The sequence below is a fragment of the Phyllostomus hastatus genome, unplaced genomic scaffold (assembly GCF_019186645.2).
Source record: "Phyllostomus hastatus isolate PE091 unplaced genomic scaffold, TTU_PhHast_1.1 phas_contig_209, whole genome shotgun sequence".
Lineage (NCBI taxonomy): Eukaryota > Metazoa > Chordata > Mammalia > Chiroptera > Phyllostomidae > Phyllostomus > Phyllostomus hastatus.
In genome coordinates this window covers 3,741,881-3,767,818 of record NW_025333735.1, presented here as the reverse complement: position 1 = coordinate 3,767,818, position 25,938 = coordinate 3,741,881, and the positions used below count along the sequence as shown (strand labels likewise).

Here is a 25,938-nt window from a genome sequence, read left to right as displayed (position 1 = left end):
ACTAAATTTTCCCACCAATACAGACTTAACAGAACACCTTGGACATATAAATCTAAGACAATTAAATCTTGCTTGGCTAGGGAGAAGCCCGTGCTTTGAGTTAAGAGCTGGTCTGAAAAGGTCTAAATCACATTTTCAGAACAATCCTCTCAATAGCCTGCAGAAAAGTTGAGGCCCTAGAACTGAGGAGAAACATTCTTTTTGTTGTTGTCCAACTAAAAGGGGGGTTGTTCTCTGTGGCCCTGTGACAACTGCCACTTATCATTTCCAAACATACATGACTCCTCTACTCTTGCACCATCTGAGACATGTGTGTGCATGAAGACAAAAGCTCTATATTTGCACCACGAGTTTTCACACTTGGATCCCCTCCAGACACCACTCTGAATACGACACTCTGCTGCATGGTACTAAAAATGGTGCTTTCTTCAAAATAAAACCTTTGAAGATCCCTTAGTAGCTATTTGGGGACTAAAATTCAATTTCAATTCCCCACCCTTTGGCCAGCTGTAGATTCAAAATGCTTACATAAAAAAAAAGAGTATGTACTTCACGGCAAATGTGATTTTTCTTCTGAAATAAAAATGTGTGCTACAGCTACCACAAACTATATTTTTACTTAGAAAATACACAAAGCAGTAGTGCACCTCAACAAAAGAGAAGAGTGTTTTTTTAAATTTTATTTTATAGGTAGCTTTGATATAAGCTTCAAATAGACCCAGGTACTACACAGAGTTTGTAAAATCTACACCTTCAAATCACAATACTCTCTATTTTAGGACATTATATCTAAAAGCATGACTTTTATTCAAATACTTTCATTACAAGTAGTTCTTGCACATACATGTTATATCACAATAGCAAAATATGTAAACTTCTTTTCCAAACTACATAAATACTATAATATCTGCCTTGAAGTTATAGTTATTTTAAAATCAGAATATACTCTAAATGCTTTACACAGAAAACTTTGGTCAGTAGCCTATGTATATGAAACTTTTTTTTTCTTGCTGACCTGCCTTTCATGTTGCCTACTAAAGTCTTTGAAGGGGAAAAATTTTTAAATAGGACCCCCATCAAAATTCAGTCCACGAGTAAGATAAGAACCAGAAGCATGTTCATAAGCATGGGAAAAATATGAGATGTGAAAATTAGTCCATGTACTAACTCTGACAGGCCACCAGTGGTAGGGAGGTACCTGACAATAAGAACTTGAATCGAGCTCATCTTTGATCCTATATGGAAGGACTTCAGCTCACTTGTCAATATACCTTTTACTCTGCTGAATGTCAGTTTTCAAATGAATCACCTCTTTCTCTTATCTTTAGAATACACCAGGTCATTTCTTCAGCTATAATCCTACACTTGGAAGTCTAGGTGGCCACTGAATTTATTTCATCAACCCTGTCTTTGATGTCTTTAAATACAAATCTGAAATGTATAAATATAAGATGCATTCACACACTCATGCGTAATCAGAGGGCCACAACAAGGGTTTTTTTTTCCTGCTTCAGGAAAAGTTTCAATGTTGACCTTTTCTGTTATTATTTTACAGTAAATCCTTATCCTCAGAATGTTATGCTAAAAATCAAATTTTACCTGGAGCTCTTGCCAATTTGTTATTCTGAGATTCCTATTGAATACCTAGCTACTGGCCATGGTTTCTTTGAGAAAAAAAAATCACTGCTGAAGCATTTTAACAATTTTTAAATGTATGCAGAAAGAACTACATAGGCATTCCAAGCAGCTATGTAAAGTGGCTCAAGTAACAGTATTATTTATTTTGGCCTAAGCCCTTTACCAACATCTTTTAAAACACAAAGAGAATGGCTACAAGATGGCGGCAGAGTCCAGGACGCGCATCCAGGCTGCGGAGCTCCGAGCGGTTCACAGCGCGGGCAGCGGGCAGGAATCCAGGGTGCTAGCTTCCCTCTGCCTGTGCATTTTCTCTAAATGCACAGTATCCTCCCTCTACTGCCCATGCTTTTAAACTATGTAAAACAATTCTTTTTTTAATCTAGCAATGATTAATGCAGACCTTGAATAACACTGTACATGGGCTTTGTTAGAGACAGGTTTCCTCAATAGCTTTCCCCAGCGAGGCTGGGCGGGCAGAGGGCTCCCATGGTTTAGGAACTGCTCTTGTTGCTGGGTGTGTTTTGGCTGATACCATCTTCCGTGTACTGGCTGCCCGTATCGCTCCTGCTGAGGACTGTCGAGGTGATGCGGGAGGCTCGCCGCTCCGGGTTCTTTTGAGACAAGCAACAGATCATCTTCTTCATAGTGCTGTACATGTCCTCATCCTTGTAGGAGTAGATGACAGGGTTCATGAGGGAGTTGAGCAAGGCCAGCAGCAGGAACCAACTTTTCACGTGCTGCAGGCCACACTCCTTGCAATTCAGGCCATCCAGCAGCAGAACGACAAGGCCCGGGGTCCAGCACACCACGAAGGCCCCTGGAAGGAGAGAAAAGCAAGGAACAGGTGCTCAGACCTCAGGCGGTGTAGTTAGCACAGAAGGCCCAGCCTTTTCTCAGTGGTATCAAGGGACCCTAAGAATTTGTTTTGACTGCTGCAAAGCAAACGTCCACCTTTCACATGAGTGAGTGAGACCAGGGCTTGCTAGAAGCCAACAGTGGAGAACTCCTAGACTCTTGCCACATTCTATTTCACCTTCTTATCTGCTTACTCAGGCCTGGTGATTAGGGGTCTATATTTACCTCCTGCTTACTAAGCAGTACACATTCCTTATCTCTGGTGGTTCTTAGAACCACAGTAGGAAGCTACTGCAGTCATTATCCGAGTTTTGCAAAAGAGAAAACCGAGGCCCAAATCCAGGGGCCTATACGGGGAGGCCTCACACACTGAACCAAACACTCTGCTGTTCTCTAAATCAGATTTTCTAAATGCTTTCCTGAAAATAAGACACATTGCATCTAAGGTATTCTCCTAGTCTTTTAACTAAGTCTTTAAATTGCCTACTCAAAAATTTTGTACTTTATAAATCCATGTTGCTGCTTAGTAAGCACTAACATATTCATAGGCCATCTGCTCAATAATTTTCTATAGACTGAGGGTTTTTTTGGTCAGGAATAAATCTCTTTCGTGACGAGAGAGATGTGTGCTTTTTGGCACATTTATTTATTTAGCACAATTTTAGCCCCAATTGCACATGAAAGGTCGTCTCTGATTCTCTAGCCATCTGATTATGCTCAGCTCACCTCTAAACTTCCTGACATATTTTTCCTAAAATGAGACATTCCTCTAGTCAGTCCTCATAACCTCCAATCACAATGACTATACGGCACTTATTATGAGCCAGGCCCTGGTCTAAGTGCCTTGCTTTAGTAACGCAGAGAACCACACTGTGAGATAGGCAACATTAGCATCCCCAGGAAACTGAGGCACAAGAGAAGTTAAGCAACTTGCTCATGATCAAATAGCTTGTAAGGGCCAGGTAATATTAAACCTAGGCAGTTTTTCACCATATGCCTTGCTGCTGGTTGCTGTGTGACCTGTCTCCAACTGTGATGTGGTTGCTTTACCCCAAAGTCCTTATCATGTCTAAATGCCCTTGTTTATCCATTTAATAAACATTCACTGTGAGCTTACAATGTGCCAGGAGTCATACAAGACAGTCAATGAGGTAAAGCCTGTGCACTTCAGGCTAACGGGAGAGAGAGAATAAGCAAGCAAATCTGCAAACCACATCACCAACTAGTTACTCTGATTGGTAAAATTAGTCCAGAACAGCATTCCTCTTGTTGCTTTATCTTCTCTCTGAGAGGTATAATAGTAAGCAAGTCAAGTCAAGAATTATAAAGAGTCAGTGCGAGGCCATGAAACCCCATGAGCTATGGGGCCAACCAACAGGTGCACCCAGCCCCTCATCTTATGAGCTTCACGAAGGAGGCAAATAAATCATTTATCTGAGTCTCCATTCCCTCACTTATAAAACAGGGATAATAATTGCAACTGTGGAAGGTGATTGTGAGGGTCGGGGGTAATGGAAGATGGTCCCGACATGAGTTGGGTTCACGAGCAGTGGCTATCTTGTGATGCCAAAAGTAGATGTCTAGGAGGTACTGGAGGAGTTTAGTTTTTCTACTCCATAGTTGCAGCCCACCAATAGCTTCCCGTTTTCTTCATCCTGTATCATCTTTGGTCTGGCTGACATATATGCATAAAGAAGTGGACTTAGAGATCAGAGTTCAGAGATGTGGGTCCCAGCTCTTCACTTGCTGACAAGTCTAGGAGACCCATGCCATTGGTCCGGGCTTCAGCTTCCTATACTGCAAGTGGAGGACTTCGGGCTAGTTCTGGGTTTTTTATACTGTGGGTCAGGACCTCTTAGTGGGTATACAATTGATGTAATGGGTTTGGACAAGATTTTGTTTTCTTTAATTTAAGAAAGGAATGGAATAGAAATACTCACATTGTACTACATAAACTAAGAGAGGTATTGTTTCATGAAACTTTTGTTTTAGTTTTACAAACTACATTTACGTGTATATTAGGTATGAAGCAAAACATTATTTCTTACTGTTGGGCCAAGTCAAAAAGTTTGAAAAATACTAGTTTAGATAAACTTTAAGGCTTCATTCAGTTCCAATGGTGGGTATTTCCACACATAATAGAACACTTTTGTTCTGTCTGCTATTCCCAAGAGGCGATTCCATGTTATCCAGAGGGAAGAACTAAAGGAACCAGGCAGCAAAAGCCATAGCTGCCAACTTTGACGTCAAGAGTCCTTTCCACTAGAAACTGCACATTTCCAAAGAAATCCCTTTAGGAGGGTTTAAGGTCCTTGTGCTAATGAGGGAAAAATATTGACTAACTTCATACTTTGTTAAATACATATGAGAAAATTTAATAGAGTAAGTAACTTCCAAACCAATGTGCGGAGAAGACTGGAACTGAAGGAAAGGAGAAAAGACCTTACATCAAAAAAAGAAAGAAAAAAAAAGGAGGGTGGGTAGCAAAACAGAAAAGCAGGGCAAATAAAGAATGAAATAAGAAGCTAGAAATGAGTCCAACTATACTGAAAACCAAACTCAGCATTAATTGTGGTATAGTTTTAAAAAGCTCAGGAATCTTAACAACCTTAGGTTTCATAGAGCATCCATATGTGGTAAAACCACGAGAAAAAGCAAGATGATGAACAAAAACTCTACGATAGGGTTACTTCTGCAGGAGAGAGGGGGCCACTGGGCTGGGGCACACAGGAGACATTGGTGATGTTGTATTACATTGGGTGGCAAGTACACAGGCATTTTTACACTTTTTAGTTCTTTAAACTGTACATATGTCTTCTATAATTTTGTTTTATATCTTTCATACATGTGTATACATCAAAAGAGGATAAAAGTAAATTGACAATATGTTTGCCTAGAAACTGTTTTTAAAAAGGGATTTTAAAAAAATCATAAAAGCTTTTTTCCCCTCCGGCATGAAGCTCTGCTTTGGATTAGTCAGAGAACTGAAACACTCTAAATAAATTCTCAAATCTATGCTCTGTTCATCATATGTGGTAATTCATATACATTTCCCTTTGCATCAAATTGCATAATTCATTCAATCAACACCTAACAAATGTCACTGAGCAATGATCACATGCTAGGCACTGTTCTAAGCATCTAATATGAATTAACCAGTTAATCTTCATAGCAACCCTTGGAAATAGGTTTTAATTACATTTTAAACCTGAGGAAAGTGAAGCACAGAGAAGTTAGGTAATATGCTCAAAGCCACAGAGCTGATAAGTGGAGAGCCAGGATTTGAACCCAGGCAACCTAGCACCAGAGCCTGTGCTCCTATCCATATGCTAGGCTGCTCAGCAGAGGGCCGTAAAAGATCTTATTACTAAAGTGAGTGATGGAAGAGGGGGAGGTACTTCTGGCCTTTAAAGTCACATTCACAGTATGTCATACCTGACTGTGAAGCTGCATATATCACAATGAAGTCATTCTTTGGTTTGCTAGGAAAAAGATTTTCTGGTCAAGGAAGGAAGGGAGGGAGGGAGGAAGGGAGGGAGGGAGGGAGGGAGGGAGGGAGAAAGGAAGGAAGGAAGGAAGGAAGGAAGGAAGGAAGGAAGGAAGGAAGGAAGGAAGGGAGAAAAGAGCAAAAGAAAGGAAAGAAGGAGGAAGGAAGAAGGAAGGAAAGGAAAAAGGTGGAAGAGAGAATTCCAACAAAAATATATGCTGGCTACGGGAGTAAGAAGAGAAACACAGATCTGCTGACCTTTTCTTTATACTGTTTCCAAGAATGATAAAAGGCAAGTCTTCTTGGACAGAACAGGCCCAACACACTAAGTGCTGAGCTAGAGACAGGGTGCTTCAGCGGTGCGGTCTGAGATGATTGCACTCCGGCAGCGACGCTAACACCACTTAGCTCCATGGCTCCCTCGCCCAGCACGCCTGAGAGCAGAGGTGCTGCTCAGCTAACAGTTCATTCTTTGGCGTTTTCACTGTATGTCAGCAGCTAAATATGAGGCCGCCCAACACTTCTCCAAGGAGAAGAATGTGTCAGGAATGGTTTGGCCTTGGGAAACTGTGATCTTGGAGAATTCCTGGAGAATGTGTGAAATATCAGAAACAATACAAATGGGCTACTTCTTAGAAAAGCAGCAGATGATGGTTCCTGGGAAATACATATCTGTCAATCTCCCCTCAATTGCCAATAAATTTTGGAAGGAAAAACTAAAACATTTTTTAGTAGACTCAATGCTCAGACCACAAAAGCTGGAAACAAGCAGTTTTCAAAGAGAGCAAGCCAGGCTCGAGTCACATTTTTTAAAAAGTCAGGCAATAACAAATAGGAGTGGAAATCAGGTGGTATGTTTCCCTTGCAGAAGAAAAGGCTAAGGAAAGACATGATGGCCCATCACATAGAAAGAGAAGTACAGACTTATCCTGGTCCAGTAGGTCCCCTGAAACAAATGGAAAAGTACAAAGAGGCAAAATTTGGGTGTAAAACCTCTTTTAAGAAAATGAAGGTATTTAGGAGAGGAGCTGGTTGTTGCGAGGCCAGAGCACCCCCTTGCGCAGGGTGTTTCCTCGCCTGGATCATCCAGAGATGTTCAAAGGGAAGCGATTTTTCCCAAACAAGAGAAAGGCAGTGGCTTCTGAATGCTTTTCTAGGTAGAAAATTGCTAAATTCCATAAAACAGTAAGTTTCAACTTCCCATAAAAATCAAACAAATTTGACCTGTTCCCCAAATTTAACTATAAGATGGCATAGCTAAACACCGATAAAGCTGAATTCTCTGACGTGGCAGATCCCAACCCAGACTAGCCATCAGAACCATGAGGGGAGTTTCTTTACCAATCTGTCTGTTTAACAAACAGATTCCCTGGCCCCACAGCAGACCCTACAGTCATGATCTCTGGGGTGGGACAGGGACTTTGTAGGACTCAACCATTTCTCTGTGCTAACCCTGAATGGTTTAATCAAGGTAAACATATCAGCAAAATATAGTCTTGGTACAGACCTATCGAAAAGTCATGGAAAAGAGAAAGGAGGCAGAATTCTTTAAAATTAAAAAAAAAAAGCATCTGCCCAGATGCTTTAACCCAATAACTTCAGCTTCCATTTGACAAATGTTTGAGCACATCAAACACATAAATAAATGTACACACACTAGTGAAACTAGTCTACAGACAAGGATATGCAGACCTGCTCTGGCCTTCGCTGGTTTGTGGGCTCATCCTGTCAGGAATGCCTTCCTACCTCCTAATCTAAGATCTACTTTTCTTTCTAAGCTTAGCTCATATTCCGCCTCCTCCACCGGACCTCTCCCATCTGCCCAGCCCACAGTAACCATTACCTCCTTTCAACTCCTGCGGTTCTTTCCACCTACAACACCCATATGGCACTGGGCACATCATCTGCTGGATTCCACTCTAACAAACCCTGAAAGCTTGGGGCCATACAGTATGCTCAGGGCTTTACATGTACCCATCTTTTAAAACTCCCGGCCCTATGAGGTGACTACTCTTGTTATTACTCCAGTCTTCCACATGCTGGATTGGACGATTGGAGTGGCTCAAGAGTTTGTCCTAGGTCTAAAAGCCAACAATCAGAAGGGTCATAATTTGAACCCAGGTCTGACTCCCCCAGACAATCCCTTGGGCATTGTGCTACACCAGAGGTAGTTGTAAATACATATGCCCTCCTATTCCTCATATGCTAAGCTCCCTAAGCATGCAGGGTATGCCTCATGCCTGTCTGTATCCTTAGACCTAAGGATGGAGCCCAACACCTGTAATAGAGGAGATGAGTCAGGTGAATGGACTGAAGTTTATCAAGTGCCCACACAGTCAGGTACTACACCAGCTGTAGCACCTGCTAATGCAAACAATGTACGGTCCTGCCTTTCAGGCACTGACAGGCATGGAACCTAGATGTGATGAGTCTGACTACCGTCAGGAAGGTCTTAGGTGGAACGACACTCAGACGAGCTGCATGCTAAAGGTAGATAATGACTGTGCGGAAGTGAGAAACAGCATGGGGCATTTGGGGGATTCCAGATAGTTCAGGGTGGTTTTAACCAGGGTAGGTAATTGAGGAAGTAAGATGATGAAGTCTAGGAGATGAACCTAGGTTAGATTTGGAAGGATTCTGTGGGCAATATTTAGGAGTTTCGATTTATGGTATAGATAAGACCCCATAAGCCTTTTTAAAAATTTTTATTTATTTTTAGAGAGAGGGGAAAGGAGGGAGAAAGAGAGGGAGAGACATCAGTGTGTGGTTGCCTCTCACAAGCCCCTAACTGGGAACCTGACCTGCAACCCAGGCATGTGCCCTGACTGGGAATCAAACCAGTGACCCTTTGATTTACAAGCCGGGACTCAATCCACTGAGCCACACCAGCCAGGGCCCCCTCCTTTTTTTTTTAAACCAGGAGTTTATCAAGGGAATTAAGTGTGAATGTCCTCAGGTATTCATTGTACATAATGGATTAACCTCTCTCCCTAGCTTCTAGAATATGGTACCAGCCATATATCTTTCTTGCCAGGATTAAAGGAACTGCACTGAAAAAGGCTAGATCAGAGGTTTTCATGCTCAGGTGCAACTCGTTAAAGGGTTGTGAAATCAATTTTGCATGTGACTGGGTAGCATGTGGTTCTGACAGCCAAGTGGGTGAGAGAGAGGAGGGGCAGGTTTGGAAGGAGAAAGTGGTTCAGTTTCAGTCCTTGGGCACTTAGAGGATCTGAGGCTCCTCCAGGCAGAGCCCTGGAGAAGGCAGCCAGACCCTGTGTCAGGTCTCAGAGCCCCACAGGGAATCGCTGACAGGAGTCGTTGGCAGTAGGTGGGCATGGCAGCCATATGTCCTCCCATTAATAAATATTTACTAAGCAACCACCTACTACATGCCAGCTACTAAGAGTGAATGTCTCCATGCTGACTGCATTTGGATAAGAATTCTCATTTCCTTCTATTGCCAAGTGACGGGTCATTATATTGATAAGAAGCAACCATTTTTTCTTTTTTCTTTTAGTGATGTTCTATGTTCTTTCAGTACCTGTTTAAGAGATGCACTTACAGTGCAAACAGACTATAAATGAGCTTTCCTCTAGTGAGTAAATAAACTAGTTTCAGTGCTCTAATCAAAACAATATTATAATTCAATGTTAATTTTTAAAGTATAGTAAATCATATACTAGAATATTCAATTAAATACTGAAATGATATCTAATGACTGCAATTTAAGAGAGTCAGAAACATCAACGTAAGAAAGGCCTAACACTATGGAAGATACAATTACACATGAAAATATTGGTAATAAGTGAAATAAAAGATCTTCCAAAGTCCCCACTCAATATTATGTTTAAATAATCTATAACTGCCACCCCCTTATTTGGAAGTTTTCAAAATATCTCAGAGAATACTCTGGCGAATGCCTCCTCTCCACAGTACAGGGAATAAGGAGGAAGACCATCAGTGCCCCCGGGAGCAGGGCCCCTCACTGGAATGTACTTGAGATAGCTCGGCATTCCTGGGATGCTAGTGAAGGACGCAGAGAACACCGAGGCCCCAAGGTGCACGAAGCCAGTTCTTCAGGGCTCCTACTGCTCTCTTCCAACCAGTTAGCCAGATTTTCCTCTGTTCAAAAATTCACACATGCAATTAGAAAGAGATCTTGAGATCTGAGTGGCACACAAACAATACATCCATACCAACAGCAATCACCCACACAGCAGAGTTTCCCTCTGGCACATGGACTACTCATTTCATCAAAGAGGAGGATACATTTTAACTATGTTCACTCTGTTATTCTTTGTGTTTAGTCCAGGAAAAAGCGGCAGGGCACAAGCAATAATGCTAACCTAGTCGGCCACAGGGCTGTCTGATTCACTGAAATAGAAAATTACACTCTACATAAAAATCAGGTTGTGAACCTCATCTTAGGGAAGCTCTCTTCTGATTTGCAAAGAATTTTAAAACTAAAATTTGCAAGTAAATGGCTCTTGGTAAGAAACATTACAATCTGTAAGTTATACACTAATAGAATATTCAAGTGAAAATGCTCTTTCCATATAAAGGATTTATTCAGCAATTTAAAAATAACACTTCCACATGTGGTTTGCATTCAACTGCATACTCATTTACCCACAGTGTTTTAGAAGTCCAATAATTCAGAAAATAGACTGTCACATGTGTGAAAGGAATGAAAATATATACCTTTAGTAAACCTGACTTATTTTTACTGTAGAAAATAAGAAAACATGAGGACACTTCAAACAGATGATGAGCAGTTAAGCATTCCACAAATGATTCATTTAACACTATTGCTACCACTGCTGGATCTCTGGGCTCTGACAGCTGGTTTTAGACACTTGTTTCAAATTTATGGTCAGCTTTGGAAAACTGAAAATCTTGGTGCCAAGTGGTTATGAGATAAAATTTAAAGCAGAGGCATACCGGCTAGAACCACAACCTAGAGCTAATTCTAGTGTGTGACTCCGGGCCGCAGCTGGAAGTCATAAAGCATATAAGAAAACACCATCTCCTCTAAAGAGGGTTCCTTTAGAATCCTCTTTAAGCATCATAGGCACGGACCAACAATACCTCGGCACCTCATTAACTATCATTTCAAGGGCTCTATAGCATCTAAGACAAGGTGTGAGGTCAGCTATGTGTGTCGGTGCATTGCCTGGTTTAATCTTCACGACTGACAGATTCCCCGCTAGCCTGCCCAAGGCTCTGAAATTCTCACCGGAGTCATTCCTTCACATTAGGAAGGCCTCTGCTGCCCTTTACCTAAAAACATGAACATATTCAGCCGTAAGCATGTAATATTTTATCACATGAACTGCCATTAGCACAGAGTACGGTCCTGGGGCAATGGAAAAGGGCTTATCTTTGGTTGGGTAGAAAATTTCAAAAAGGGTTACAGCATAGGAGAATGCATGCTGACCTGAATAGGAGACAAGATTCTGGACACCCAGATGGCACAAAACACCAGTGTAAGCTCAGAAGAAGGGCACAGGAAGTAGCAGGAGCTAGGAGCCTTGAGTTAGGGATAGCTGGGCCTGGAAGAGTGACCACATGGTACGGCTCAGGAGCTACAAAGTTCTGACACGGCGGCCACTACTTTCCATCCGCCACATGGCAGCAGCATTAACCCACCTTGCTCCCTGCTTCTGAACCCAGGTACGGCCTGGAGTGCTTCACAGAACAGCACTCCACATGGCCTCTAGCAATCAACTGGGATTTGCCCTTGAAATAAACCACACTCCCCATCTTTGTACAGTAAAAAGACCATAGGCTTGAGATCAAGCAGACCCGGTGTTGAAATCCTGGTTTTTGCCCATTGGACAAATCAATTCACCTTCCTGGGCCTCCCAGCATTTTCTTAGCTATGGAATGAGCATGTTGGTAATGAACCAACTGAATTTTTGTGAGAATTTAATGAGAATTTAATAATATGTGGAGAGTGCCCAACACAAAAAACACAACTGCCCAGATAGTGCTGGTTACCTCCCCTGCTGTACTTCCTGTGGCAATTTATAAACACGTCTGGCAGGCTGCTTCGTTGCTGTTGTGTGCCCACGTGTACACATACACAATTTATTCCACTATGTCCTAGTTCTGTAAGCATTTGGCTGCTCTGTTAGACTGACTCCTCAGAGAGATCCCTTTCAGATCTTATTCAACTTGAGATACCCCGTGATTAGTCAAGTGCCATACACATAGAAGGTACTAATAAAAGCGTGTTAAACGAAGTAGGGGATTTGGATTCAAATCCAGACCACTAGAGTGTGCTTTTTAAAAGTCCTTTCTATTTCTCTGCTCCCAGCTTCTTCGTCCACATCTTAATGAGGCTGGACTGAATGACCTTCGAGCTTCCTTTTGATGATTCTGGGTTTCACTCCTTCAGGCACGGCCAATGTGCAGTACAGGTAACTGAGCAGGAAGGCAAAAACAGACGGTCTGTATGGTGCCGAGAGAGGGAGAATTTTGTGGCAAATGTAAGATGCATGTCCCATGATTCCCCCAGAAACTGGTGTCTGGAGATGGGGCATCCAGAATGCTCTTAGATATTTGATCATTTATTCAAATAACATACAGATAGCACTTCTCAAGTGTTAGGCACTGTGCTAATCACAGGAACAACAAGACAATGGCGGCAGAGGAGCTAATGTTGACCAGGCAGGGAGCACACAAGATGCTGTGAGTGCGTGCTGATCGTGGTCCCGGCAATGGGTAGAATTATCAGCCCCTACTGGGTCACCATAGGTCAAGTTTTTAAAAGGATAGAAATGTTAAGAACAGCAGATACTATTACATTGTTTTCAATATAAACAATATTTTTGAAACAATGTTGAAATAACTGAAAACAATAATATTGAAACCAATAATATTGATTGAAAATAATGTTACTGAAAATAATCATAATATTATTAAAACCACTATTGAAAACAATCATAATATTGGTATAAAAGGTATTCATAAAATCTTGTTGAGTTTACTAAAAAGGCTTACAAAATACTATGAACTGTAAGAACCCATTCTGATGAAAAAGAATAAATTAAGCATGCATTTGTGTGTGACCATATATACACTTAGAAAAATCTCAAAACATACACCCAAATATCCTAGCAGATACAGGCAGCATGGTCGAGCTGATCTGTCCTTCTTCCTCACATCCTTTATTGCTGTCTTAATTGCTTTGTCACCAGCATGTCTTTAAAAAAAAACAATCTGCTCTCACTAAAGCTATTTCTGTTTCTATTTTGGAACAAGTACGCTTGCATGCACTAGATTTCTTCTTCAAGCAGTGCCATAAAATTGATCCGATGTAGCTGAGAAGTGAGAAGGTCAAAGCTGCTTTTCCCAATGAATCTCTTAAAGGCAATTTCTCTCCCTTTTACCTACAGGTAGTTCACTAAACAGAAAAATGCCCAGCAAGAGTGGGAGAAAGTCATTTAATGGCAAAACCATGCCAGAACCCTTGAAGTGGAATCAGTAAAAATCAATTGTGTAAAATGTGAGGTTATTGCGATATTCATTTAAATTGTCCCTGTTAGCTGTATTAATACATCATTAACAAAAGGTGGAAATACACTGTGCTGTCCGTACACTGAGCAAAAATGTCCCAAATGATGGAGCCCTTCCTCCTCCCCGAGGCGCATAACCTCGGCTGGTCTCCACTTGAAAACAGGGGCCAGGGAGAGGGAAGCCTCCGCAGGTCACTCTAGATGGGCGTGAGGCTCGCTAGACTCCCTCATTTATCTAAAATTGGTGAATGAGGGTCCACACAATCCACTTCCAAGGTAACTGAAGCTTAAAAACCTTTTAAACACAAGCCTTTCCTCCCTTCCTCATGAAGCAGAGCCTACTGATGAGACCTCTGCCTTTTCTTGATGACTGTGTCACCACCATCAGCATCCGTCACCCCCAGAGCGGGTGATATCAGTTGTGCCCTCGCGACAGAGGCCACCAGCTGTCCCCATGCCTCTGGCAAGCCCCCCTGCCCTTCAGGGTGCTGCTTCTAAGGTGCTGTGGGCTGAGAGAGTTCAGTAAGGATGGCCGCGGAATCAAGTCAACAGAGCTCTGACGAATGATGTGGGGTGGGGGCAGCTTACTTACTAAAAGGCTTTGAGACAACAATCTGTGCTCAGAGGACACTGTCCCCTGTGGGGGTAGATGCCAGAGATTGTCTTATAGACTAAGTAAATCCAGGGACACCCAGGAGACACAATTCATATCTATATGGGCTGATTTTAAGAATTTACTCCCATGAACCATGAAAACTAGCTCACCACCATTACATTTATTTTTTAAAAAAGCAAGTAAACAAAGTGGTTATTGAGACACATTTGTAGCTCAGTTCCCAAGTTTCATCTGAGATCTGAACGCCGGTACAAGGGCACAGGAAAACAGATTCACATCTTTTTTCCCATTTCCAGCCCTCCCTGTAAAGCAGCTCAGCAAGCACTGGACACACGCACACTTGTGTGGAGGTATTTTGTTGTGAGTACACCCTGCTAATTCTTAAATAGCCAGCTTCTCCAATATTCATTTTGCTTCATTTTTGCTTTCTGCTAAGAGGGGGAACATCCAAGGGACAGACATCTACAGTTTTAACTTGGCAGAAGTGGGAGTCAGCAGCAGTCACATTCTGCAGTGATACCTCCCCCTTGTTACTTCTGACCCTCCCTTACCCTTCCCTAAGCCGGTTGGAATTGGCATTTACCATAATTCGCTTTACAGGAATGTAATGTGACACTATCTTTGTTTTCTAAAGACTTTTTTTTATTTACTTTGTAATATACAAAGCAATGCTGGTAAGAACCTACTGCTCAAATGCCAAGAATATATCAATATTTACTGATTAACCTACCACCCCACAGCACATTGGTAGTAAAAACAAACACGGACTTTTCTCACTCTCTTTTTTTCTCAGCCCCCTAGCTGCCCTGCCACTACCCTCCCGCCACCATGTCTTATTATTCTCAAATGCTCTTCTTTATCCAGTTTTCTTCATTTTCTCTTTTTCTTTAGGAACTCTGCCTGTATCCTATTTGTGATGACAACTCCACCTAACTTAGCAACCCCTCCAAACTTAACCAGCACTCACTCAATCCCGCTGTTCAGATTCTGTCCCGGGATTTCAAGCATCACCCAATAAATGCTTCCTGAGCCCCTCTGAGGAGCCAATGACGGTGCAGAAGCCCCAGACCACAGAGGTAAATAGGTCACACAGGAGCTCTTTCGCACTCCTGACTTCACCAGTTCCTTCTCACTGTTGAGGCCGCAGCCCCACAAGGCCCTTGGGTGGGCTCCTCCTCGTGCCAACAGCACAGCAGCCTGGCGGGCCAACCAGTCCCTCAGACACCCTCGTACTTATTGCCCTGGGACCATTCTCTGCACTTGTTTGTCGGGTGATTGGCTGGTGGGCCAGTTTACTAATTCATGTCACCCCAATTGGGAAGTACATGTAAAAGTGGGAACTGTACCCACTGATTTCACCTACCAACCACTTCCATGCACACGGTGCTTTCGAGTTCCCTCCTGGAAGTTCCGATTCTAGGAGTTTGGAATGGGGCAAGGAATTTGAGTGCTATCTGTCCATGCTCAAGAAAAAGAAAACTACTGGTAAAACACAACCTAATTAATAATTGACTATAATGAACAAATTATGCAATCTGAAAAACTATTATGTTATTCAGACACATATTCTTAGTTGGCTTTGAGTAAACTTTCTAAGTTTGATCGAAGAAACATGAGAGAATGGGTGGCTTAAGTCCATAGTAAGGATGAAAACAGAAGAAGTAAGGTTGGAAAACACAGAACATGTGTAAGAGATACTGGTGGAAGGGAGGATGGGCACTGCGAATGGCGGAGGAGAGGCCATGAAGGTAGCCCACAGGCACTCGGACACGAGAGACAAAAGGTTAAGCCTAAACCAAAGTCTCCTTCAGGAGATCCTACACTAGGTTCCCAGACCTGCAACATCTTTACTGAAATCTGACTGAAGGTGGTAACATCTTAGCAGAAAGAATGTCATGAGAGCCAGAATGCCTAGAAGGACCCTATGCAATTCCCAGGGAGAAAAGTTCTCTGTCAAGGTCACTGTGTTCTCATGGCTGGGACATGTGTCTATTGTTCTGATTTTGTGCAAAAGGTAGCCTCTGATTGCAACTGGACTTGTCATGTATTGAGTATCCAAACCCCCTGGTAATTATATTTCCTTAGTCCAAATAACTATGTTGGCATTCTGGCTAATTACACATACACAATACACACACACCCACACACCCATACACACTTGCCATCTAGAGACAGGGCAGGCCACAGAGAGGGTGGACAGAGGCAAATTAGTTCTGATGCCCATACTGTATTCCCATTCTTCCATCTGCTCCCTTTACTGCCTGGTGATCTTTCCCTCAACCTGTGAAGGCCAGCTCATTTGTTACCTTCCCTGAGAAGCTTTCCCCAGTCACTTGCCTCAGGTTGAGTCCATTGCTCCCCATTCCATGCTTCCATGGCACTCTCTACACGAGTATGGTCAAAATAGACACCCTTAGCGGCTTAGCCCTCTACCCAGCAGCTACACTGAGAGCATCTCAGGGCATAAATGTCGCCATATTCACCCTGGGGTCCCAACACCCAATCGGGGCTGTATGCTTAGGAGGGGTTCAATTTTCAAGGAAGCAGGGAAGGAAAACTGACATGTCACAGACAGGAAACACAGAGGTACTTAGATGTGACCCTTGCTGGATTTTCACTTGGAAGGATTCACTCCAGCACACTGGTTTCAGACAGAAGGTGCCTCAAGCGACAGGCCCTGATCACTTTTCTGTGCCATCGAGGCGAGTGCAAAGCTCTGGCACCGCAGGAGACCCACCTTATAGATGTTCTCAATGGCTAATTCTGCCCCCAGACTTTGCAGGCTGGTTGGCTGGGATTCAGAATACACTTTGCCACAAGCGCAGCTGATACGTGGGGCTCCACGTCATCCATACAAGCCCGTTCACCCACGTACCGTCCATTAGTTTATAGGCAGTTCTGGACTCAGCAATTTAATTTGCAGTGATTTTTCATTGATTTATTCTTGGTCAGTTACACCCTTTTTTACCATTGCTGAGATTTTAAATAACTTCCAACAGTCTCCTCCGAAAGTGTGAGCCTTACCTTGCCCCACTACTTCCTGCAAAGGGTGTTAGAGGTCTCCATAAGTTCTGATCATTTCTTCAAGACCCCTCAGTCCTTTCCTGGGACTCCACATACCTCATACCTCTGTACTCAAAAATAAACAAAATCAGTCTTAAAACATATAATTGCTTACTCTATTTACCCTGTACAGTTCATACACACACACACACACACACTTTAAAGACACACACATGCTTTCTGTTATGTACAAATATTTTATTATTCAGGGTCAATAAAATAGAGTACTGGTAAAAAAAAAAATTCCTTTAGAGAGACAATGAACATTCCACATTCCAGGCCCTTGGGTGGGAACGTAGCTCCCTTTTAAGACATTATTTTTACTGAAAATTAGATTGAACTTAGTCTCCATCACTTCAGTCTGGAAATGGGCAGCGCGTTTCCCGTGCAGACTGCCGGTGTGAACGGTGCTGCACCGCTATGGCCGTCACAACCTCCTGCGGGCAAGGTGACCGTTGTCTTCCCACAGCCATCAACACACTTACCAGTCTCTGTACTACACCTGGGAAAACAACATGGTTTAAGGGACAGTCCCTGCCCAGAGAGTGTTTGTCCCGTAGTGTGGCAAAAAGGGCACTCACATAAAAATAACTATCATTAGGTAGTACATGACATCCATCAAGAGAATGGAATGAGCAAATGATAAGGTTAACTTAGAGAAGAAATTTCTACAGGTTGGGCGGGCAACCAAGAACTGATGGAGAAGATAGGGTTTGAGGGGAGCTGGGAAAGAAATGCAGTAACTGAATTATTAGGTAGGAAGAACACTCTCAATTTGTCCCCTGACCCACTGGCCAAACACATGACACAGAAACACACCAGACACCTTCGGGATCAGACGCCACACCGTGTACGTCAGAGCAAGCGGGGACAGCCCTGGGGCACATGTCACACGAAGCAGCTGCAAACCGTGTTATCACAGGTACCTGGGATGCCGAGGGCTCCCTTGCTGATTTGGGGAGATTTATTGTGATTTAGAACAGAAGAGTTTGAGGCTTTTTCTTACAGACCATGTGTTTCCCCATTTGGGTTAATCAAACACGTTTAAACCACCTCATATGAGAGTTTGAAAGAATCCACTATTTAAATACCTTTCCTATCCTAGTAAATTGAGACATGTAAACAACAACACAGAATTTGTTAATCATTAATCAGTGAAGAAGAAACATCTAAAAATCCTACATGTACAGATGCTGAGAAAGATCATTCAAAGGTTAAAGGAGTGTGTCTTTGAATTGGAGGCCACCTATGTACCTTAGTCCAGGATGGCAGACAAACCAAGCACCCTCGACTTAATAAGGGGCAGACAAACAGAGTCCAGGACGCTGTCTCACTCAAGCTGTGCAACTGAGGACATCATGATACTCAAATAACAAAAAGCTCATCTTCTTATCGCTTCGCCCCTCACCCACAGGAAAAACATAAAACACTTCCTCTTTCAACATACCAATTTTTATTTTCCCAAAGCAAATGTATTTACTTATTACTGTGTACAATGACTAATTTGATATACACTTACTGAAGGATTTACGAGTCAGGTAAACAGACAGTAAAATCCCCATCCTCGGTTGGGGAGGCCTGCGTGAGAGATCAGATCCAAGGTCCCTCAGAGCAGCTTAGCACTGGGACTTCACCACGATCATGACCTCATATTATGGCTCTAGGAAAGGCCTTTCATGAGTTGGAAGGCTTGCAACAGCACTGGTCAGAGGGGCAGTATGGTGCAGTGTTGTAACAGCTTGGCCTCAAAGGGCCAGACCACTGAGTTCAAATGCCAGAGCCACCACTTGCTTTGGGTACCCTTGGGCACTTATTCAACCTGTTGAGTCCCCCTGTGCCTCAGTCACCTCATCTGTAACATGGAAATACTCAGAACACCCACCTCCTGGGGTTCCTGCAAGGGCTCCGTGCCTGCTGACGCATGAAGCACCCAGAGAAGGGCTCAGTACAGAGCCAGACTCCACACGTTGGCCCTTCTTGCTGCTGACCCTGCTCCCCATGTTTAAAGATGGCCAGGGTCAAACTCAAGAGTCAGGCGTGGGGTGGGAAACTATTAAGTAACCAGCATTATTCGAGATACAGAAACCACCTGTTGTTTTCTAAGTAATCCCAGAACAATAATGATTTTTAAAACAAAATTTATGTCTTTTAGGACATAGCTATAGGGATAGAACTAAGAGAAAAAGACTGGAGTGGCAGAAGTAGCATGCTGAGGCCTCTCCATTCAGCTTACCTCTGTCACGGCACTAGAAATGCTGCAGACATTCTGTGTTTTCATGTCTGTCTTCCCCACTAGACCATGTGCACCTCAAGGACAAGAACTACACACAGCTAACTGTTGCATCCTCAGTTCTCAGCATAGTGCCTGCCATAAAGCTGGCACTTAATCAGTATTTATTCATGAGTGAATAAAGGAATAAAGATATGTGTAGATATTTGTCTGAGTGCAAGAAGACCTTTCAATACTAACAGAGCAGAATTTGACTCTTGGCTCACCAGTAGAAGCCAATCCTAAACGAGAAGAGAGCGATGAACAGCAATGACGTTCCCATAACCTGGAACCTCAGTTTCGCAGTTCCTAGTTTTTACCGTATGAAGCTCATTATGAATCATCTTGTTTGTTTGGCAATTCCAAACGGCCCAGCCAGAGCTAATGCAGTGCACAGGGCCTTTGGCAAGGCTGTCTGCTTTATGTAGGTGATACACACCCATGCAATTAAAATATTTAATGCTTGTGCCCAGTCCAAAAGAGATCGAGTCATCATCCCATGCTGGTAAGAAAATCTTATCAATAAATCTAATGAAACTTTTTTTTGTAGACTCACAGGCTCTGAGGCTTGCAAGAGCTCTCACAGTTTCTCTATCTATCCTATCCTATGAAAGCATCCCTAACTAACAATACCTGAGGGTCATCAACATCCACCTACCACCTCCAACAAGGGGGCGCACATCCTCCACTGTGCTAGGCAACGAGATCCATCGGAGAACAACTGTAATTTTTAGAAGATTCTTCTGATAATAAGTTAAAGTATCCTTTCTGTCATGTCTGCAACTTGACTCTAGCTTTAACTTCCAGACTTCTATACTATAATTCCTTTTCCAGGTAACAACTCTTAAACTGTTTTAAGATCACTGGTAGGTTCTCATTTATTCTTTTTGGTGACACTTTCCTAATTCCTTCCTCTGTTCTGAATCCTTCAAAATCCAGTCACTTCCCCCCAGATACACACTGCACTGGAATATTCCTCTCAAAATGTGACGTCCAGAGCTGGCCTTACTGTGACACTGAGGACTTCACCTGTGTCCAGAGATAGCAGGACGACTTCTTCTCTCGTGCTGGAGTCTTCGTGTTTGGTTCCTACCTCTACGATTGCCGTCTGCTTTTTGACAATTGCACAGGATGATGTCCTCCACACTGCAGTACTTCTGGTCAGCATAAACTGTCCTCTTCCAAAACACTGTTCATGCTTGTTTTGGCGTATCGTTCTTGTCGGGTGACAGCTGTTTTGAATATGGAACCTCCTACCTAACATATTAGCTCTTCTTTCCTCTTTTTGTCCTCTACGTATTTTCCACCTACCAGCAATGTTCTTTACATCTCCAAGTCATTGACATTTTGCTGAGGAAATGCAGACCAACTGCAGAGTTCTCTGGCAGTCCTGGAGATTCTTGCTAAGTTGACATCAATACAATCACTAACCACCAGCCTTCAGGTGTAACTGTTCAGTTATTGGTGAATCTCCTGACTGTTCTATATTCCTACAAAGAATTATATCACTGAAAGAAAATTACTTGGTTTATCACTGACTAATAAAAAAATTCATTTGATATGAACACAGCACTTTAATCATTTAATCACCTTGACCACAGTTCTTCGTGATTACCAGAATATTATGCTCAATAATCAAAGGTCAGCCTGGCATGGACACACATACTGTGTATACCACTCTCCTTACCTACTTGCCTCATGACCTGATCACAAAATGTAAATTGGGTGGTTAACTTGTTATTTAATTTTTGTGGTGTATTATGAATACCACTTCTAATTTTTTTACTTAAAAATCTATTCTACAATTTTGCTGAGCATACAAGATTCTTCATCAAACATTAAAAGTTAAGAAATATAAATTCATGATTTATTTTCTGACTTCATACAAAACCACTCATATTTATAAAATATTCAGAAATTTTCTAAAGATGGTCAGAATATAAAATATAAGGTTCTAAAGTTCAAAACTATTAGGTTCTTTTTTTTACTTACACATTGTGTACTAGGGAAGAATAATAACAATTCATTTTCAATCAACCATAATAGCTTATTTGGGACTTAATTTAGAAAATCAGAACAAAATCTTAAAATTACAGATCTCAAAATGAACAGCCACTTTCGTACTTTCTAATTGCCTCATTCTTTAGTTGAAGAAACTGAGACACAGAGGCGTTAAGTGAATCTTATGAGCAAATGATACAATTAAGGCTGATCTCTCCTGCAAATTAAAAGTCCTATATTCTTAAAAAGAATTCTATTACTGAAAGAAAATCATTTCCTTTATCACTTATTAATTTAAAAATCCTCACTTAATATGAACACAGCACTTTAATTATTTAAAGAAAAACAGAGCACTCCTCTAGGCTGATTCCACACTGTCAGCAGGCGTGCCTTCCTGAAGGTAGCCAGCCTGGGGCCAGCACAGAGAACCTGGGGTCCTTTTGCATTCGAGAAAGAAACCAAAGTGGCATCTACTCCTATGCAGTCAACACAGGGTAAATGAAATGCCAAACTTCAGCAGGAGTTTCTCATCATAAAACATGGAAATAAGGTCTATTAGCAAAACCTTGACTATATGTACTATACACACACAAATAATGTCCGTATCTGTTCTTTGCCACAGAAAAGGAAAACTGACATACCCATGATGGAAATGAGACACAGAAAGTGGGGAGAGTCTGTGCAGGTTGTAATCAATCTTCACTATCCTTTACACACCCCTTCTTTTCTGGGCCACAGTAAAATCAATGGAGAATGGTTTCCTCCTTTGGGGAGAAACTTATATCCTTATTTCCAAGAAACCAGGGTAAAAAGAATGTTATTTGTAGCTAGAAGAAGAAGATGTGACTCAGAAAAGACATTGAGAACTGTTGCATGCATTTGTGCAACACCCTCCTGGGCCGGTGGAGCCAGGTGGCCTCTGAGAAGCCTACTGGTATAACACACTGTGGTCTTTAAAATCCCCCTAGAACACAGGAGTTCTAGATGTGCCGGGGCAGAAGGAGCAGCAGGCCAACTCTGAGAGAAACAAGTTGCACTCACCTTCCACCGGGGAAGGGACTGGAGGCAACAGGAAAAGCTGGGGGTCCTTGAAGCAAAGTATATCTGAGGCTTCAGATGAGGATCACTATTACCAACAGACTGGTGCTGGCCTCCCTGCGTGAATGGGAAGGGATCTGTGCCACCCGGTACTAACGCCGGGTCCGTGGCAGCTTCCTTCATGGGTCCCCCTCTTTCACTGTGTACTCCACCCCCTCTCATGGCCCCATTCTCCATGATTCCAGAACCCACACTGTTACCACATTTGGATTACATACTCTGAGTTACAGAAAAAAGGATCACTGTCCACTCAGTTGTCCAGGCCAGAAATTTAGATGTCATCCTTGACTTCTTCCTACCTTCCCATGGGAACAATTGCCAAGCACTGTCAATTCTACCTCTTTAATATCTCCCTAATCCACTCATTTCTTTCCAACCATCTTATCCCTCCCTTAGATCAGATTCCCATAATCTCTGGCCTGGATTCATTATTAATAGCCTTCCAAATGGTTCCTGCTTCCAGTCTTACTCCCTCTAATTCATTCTCCAAAGTGTGGTCAGCAATCTCAATATAAGGCAAGTCTGACAGAGACACCTCCTCACTTAAAAGTGTTCAAGATTACCCCAAAGCACTCAGCCTGAGAGGCAGGTCCTTCACGACCTCACCCCAACTGACCTGCCAGCCTCCTTGCTCCTCCGACACCTTGTTCCCATCTTGTGTTATTTGAATGGCCCCAAACTGGCTGGCCTGCTTTCACGTCTGGATCTTTGTCCCTACAGTTCCCTCTGCCTTTGGAATGCTTTATACAGTTCCTCACACAACTCCACCACTTCCAGTGCCTGGTTTAATAAAAATAGCAGCTCATACTTAATGTGAGGGACTCTGTTCAAAGTATTTTTATGCACTTGGTCATTTAATCCTCACATCAACCCTTTGAGGTAGGTATTGTCATGTTCCCCTTTTATAGATGAGCTCGCATGCTTTCTCAAAGTTAAGTTATGTGCCTCTTCTAAGTGCCCCCAGAGTGCTGCGTTTATCATTGCACCCACCATGGTCTATTTTCTCAAAGGTCTTGAAGGGAACAGAACGTCTGACTTTCGGTGGTCTCTTAGATGAAGGCCAAGGAATGTTTGCTGAATTCATAAAGGGTGACAAAGCTCAGGAATATGGTTTACGGGTTAGGAGCACATTCTACAACTAATCTTCTTGCTTTCAAATCCTAGCTCTTCCAATGACTACCTGTGTGATCTTGACCATGTCATTTAACTTCTCTGCCTAGAATGGAGATGATAATAACATATAATTCATATAAGAGTTAAATAAGTTAATCTCTGTAGAGTGCTTCAGTGAGCTCCTAAAACATATAAGGACTGTGTGTTTGCTTTTATTAGCGTTCATGCTAATGAAGGAATTAAAAGCACTTGTAAAATGGAATGAACATCATTAGCTCAATTTTACAGGTGAGAGGCACTGAATCAAAGAAAGTGACATATTCAAACGTATGCTGCTCCTAGAATTAAATATTGTCCAAAGATCTTTTATAAAGCATTGGAGAGATAGCTTAATGGTTTCTTACAAAATACCCGAACAGTTAGTAGACTTTTGAACAAACAGCAACAAAGCCAGCAGATAAATGAGTAGGCCTCTAACCCGCTCCAATGAGGAAATGATCCAGAAGTTTCAGAGCCTGCACTTCCTCATACAAAGGATAAACCTCTACACATGAGGACCACAGTTATAAGAAAGTTACTAAAAAAATGTACCCTGATACTAATAGTACAATCTCAGATTTGTGAGAATTTGTAGAACCAAGTAAGTTCCATTTTATAGAGAAAATTTTCTGTAGGATTTACTCACTGAGAGTGAAAAAACTTGTGTTTTCAGACTTCTACAGGAAAATGAGTTGTGTGCTCTTAAAAGCAAAGCAGATGTCTTGTTAAAACAACTTTGTTTAGAAAAAGATATAACCAAAGGAGTGAGCACCATGCCAGGATTTTGTTAGGAGCTTTGTCTTTGCTCGGAGATTACTGAAATGGAGACCCCACTTGCTGAAAAGGGTGGCTGGAGACATGGATCCACAGGAAACTTTATTCAGAGTTGACCCTCTGCTGAGCAACTTGGAGCCCTCATCCTCATGTCTGTGACCCATTTAAACACCCACTGGAAATTCCTTGTAAAGAAACTGCAACCAGAACTATTATTATAACCATTACCCCTCAGTTCCCCACAGTGACCCCATACTCTGGAAATGCTTGGTGACAGAAATAATAGGGTATCCATCGAGGTTCATCTTTTCTTTCAAGATCACAGGTCAAAATGAATGCCTGAAACTCTATTTCTCATTTTCATGATAGAGATTAAAATCCTACTTAAAATAAAACATAATCATAGAAGTCTTTATTTGCCTGAGAGTTTTGCAAAGACAATGGTGCCTTATGACAAATAATGTTTTATTCATTAATTTAATAAAATGGTGCCTTATAACAAATGTTTTATTCATTAATTTAATAAAAACATTTTGAAACAACTAAAAGGCAGGAGAGTCCTTGTAGTCCACTGAACTAGAGTTTGTCCTTGAGTGGCAAAAAAAAAGATAAAGCCCCCATGATATTCTAGAAAATTCTCAGTGGCTCCTCTGTCATTCTCCCAGCTTCCACGTCTACACTTGCAGGTCAGTCAGTGTGTAATACTTTATGTCTGGGGACTAAAATGGGACACCTACAATCAGGATGCCCTCTTTCCTGGTGGCTGCTTCTACCTGCACCCATTTCAATTAATCTGTCTCAGTCTCTCTCTCATTTGCACACACACACACTCCCTCCAGCCACCTGGTTACACAGGTGGAGTGCCTGGCACCGCCGATTCCACTCCTGACCAAAACTGGTTCCTTCGAAGCCCCTACCCTGGATAGGATCAATCAAGATTTCCTCCCTAGACCTCAGCTTCTGGCCAGCTGTGCAAAGTCTAAGGGTCGGCATCTAATTTCAGGCTGGGAGAGTTGAGTCTTCTCCCAGAAAATTTGTAAATGGGAGAAAGAGAGACACAGAGAGATGCTGATACATACACTTAGGAACCACTGGCTGCCAATCTTGTACCAGATAATCAGAAGGAGCAGGGAAGGGGAAATACAGTTTGCAGAGGAAAATACAGATAAAATAAGCACACCTAGGGAACATCAGATGAAAAGCAGACAGAATTTCCTGGTTAACACGGGCGCTTTCCCACCCCAGCTTCAGGCTGTTCCTTAGGCTTGGTGACCAACACGCCCTTGGGTTCTGGATGCTGCTGCTTCTCTCCTTTTCCATTTAGGCAACAGGGGTTGGTTGCTGTTTTTGGAATCAAAAGGACAGTTAATCCATGAATAGACTCCACATTTAAGTATAGGATTAAAAACTGAAATATATAGTTTCTTCCAGGTATGCTATAACCACAGCTATCAGATCAATCATT

General features: G+C 42.3%; 1 protein-coding gene across 2 annotated transcripts in view; it reads right to left on the bottom strand.

Moving 5' to 3' along the window:
• Window positions 1-665: 665 nt before the first annotated feature.
• Window positions 666-25,938, bottom strand: part of LPAR3 (lysophosphatidic acid receptor 3) — a 70,530-nt gene continuing 45,257 nt past the window's right edge. For both annotated transcript variants that reach the window (XM_045835465.1, XM_045835466.1), the window contains exon 3: window positions 666-2,455. In XM_045835465.1, coding sequence (XP_045691421.1) covers window positions 2,130-2,455 — 326 coding nt within the window. In that variant the 3' untranslated portion in view covers window positions 666-2,129. The remainder of the gene's footprint in view (window positions 2,456-25,938) is intronic.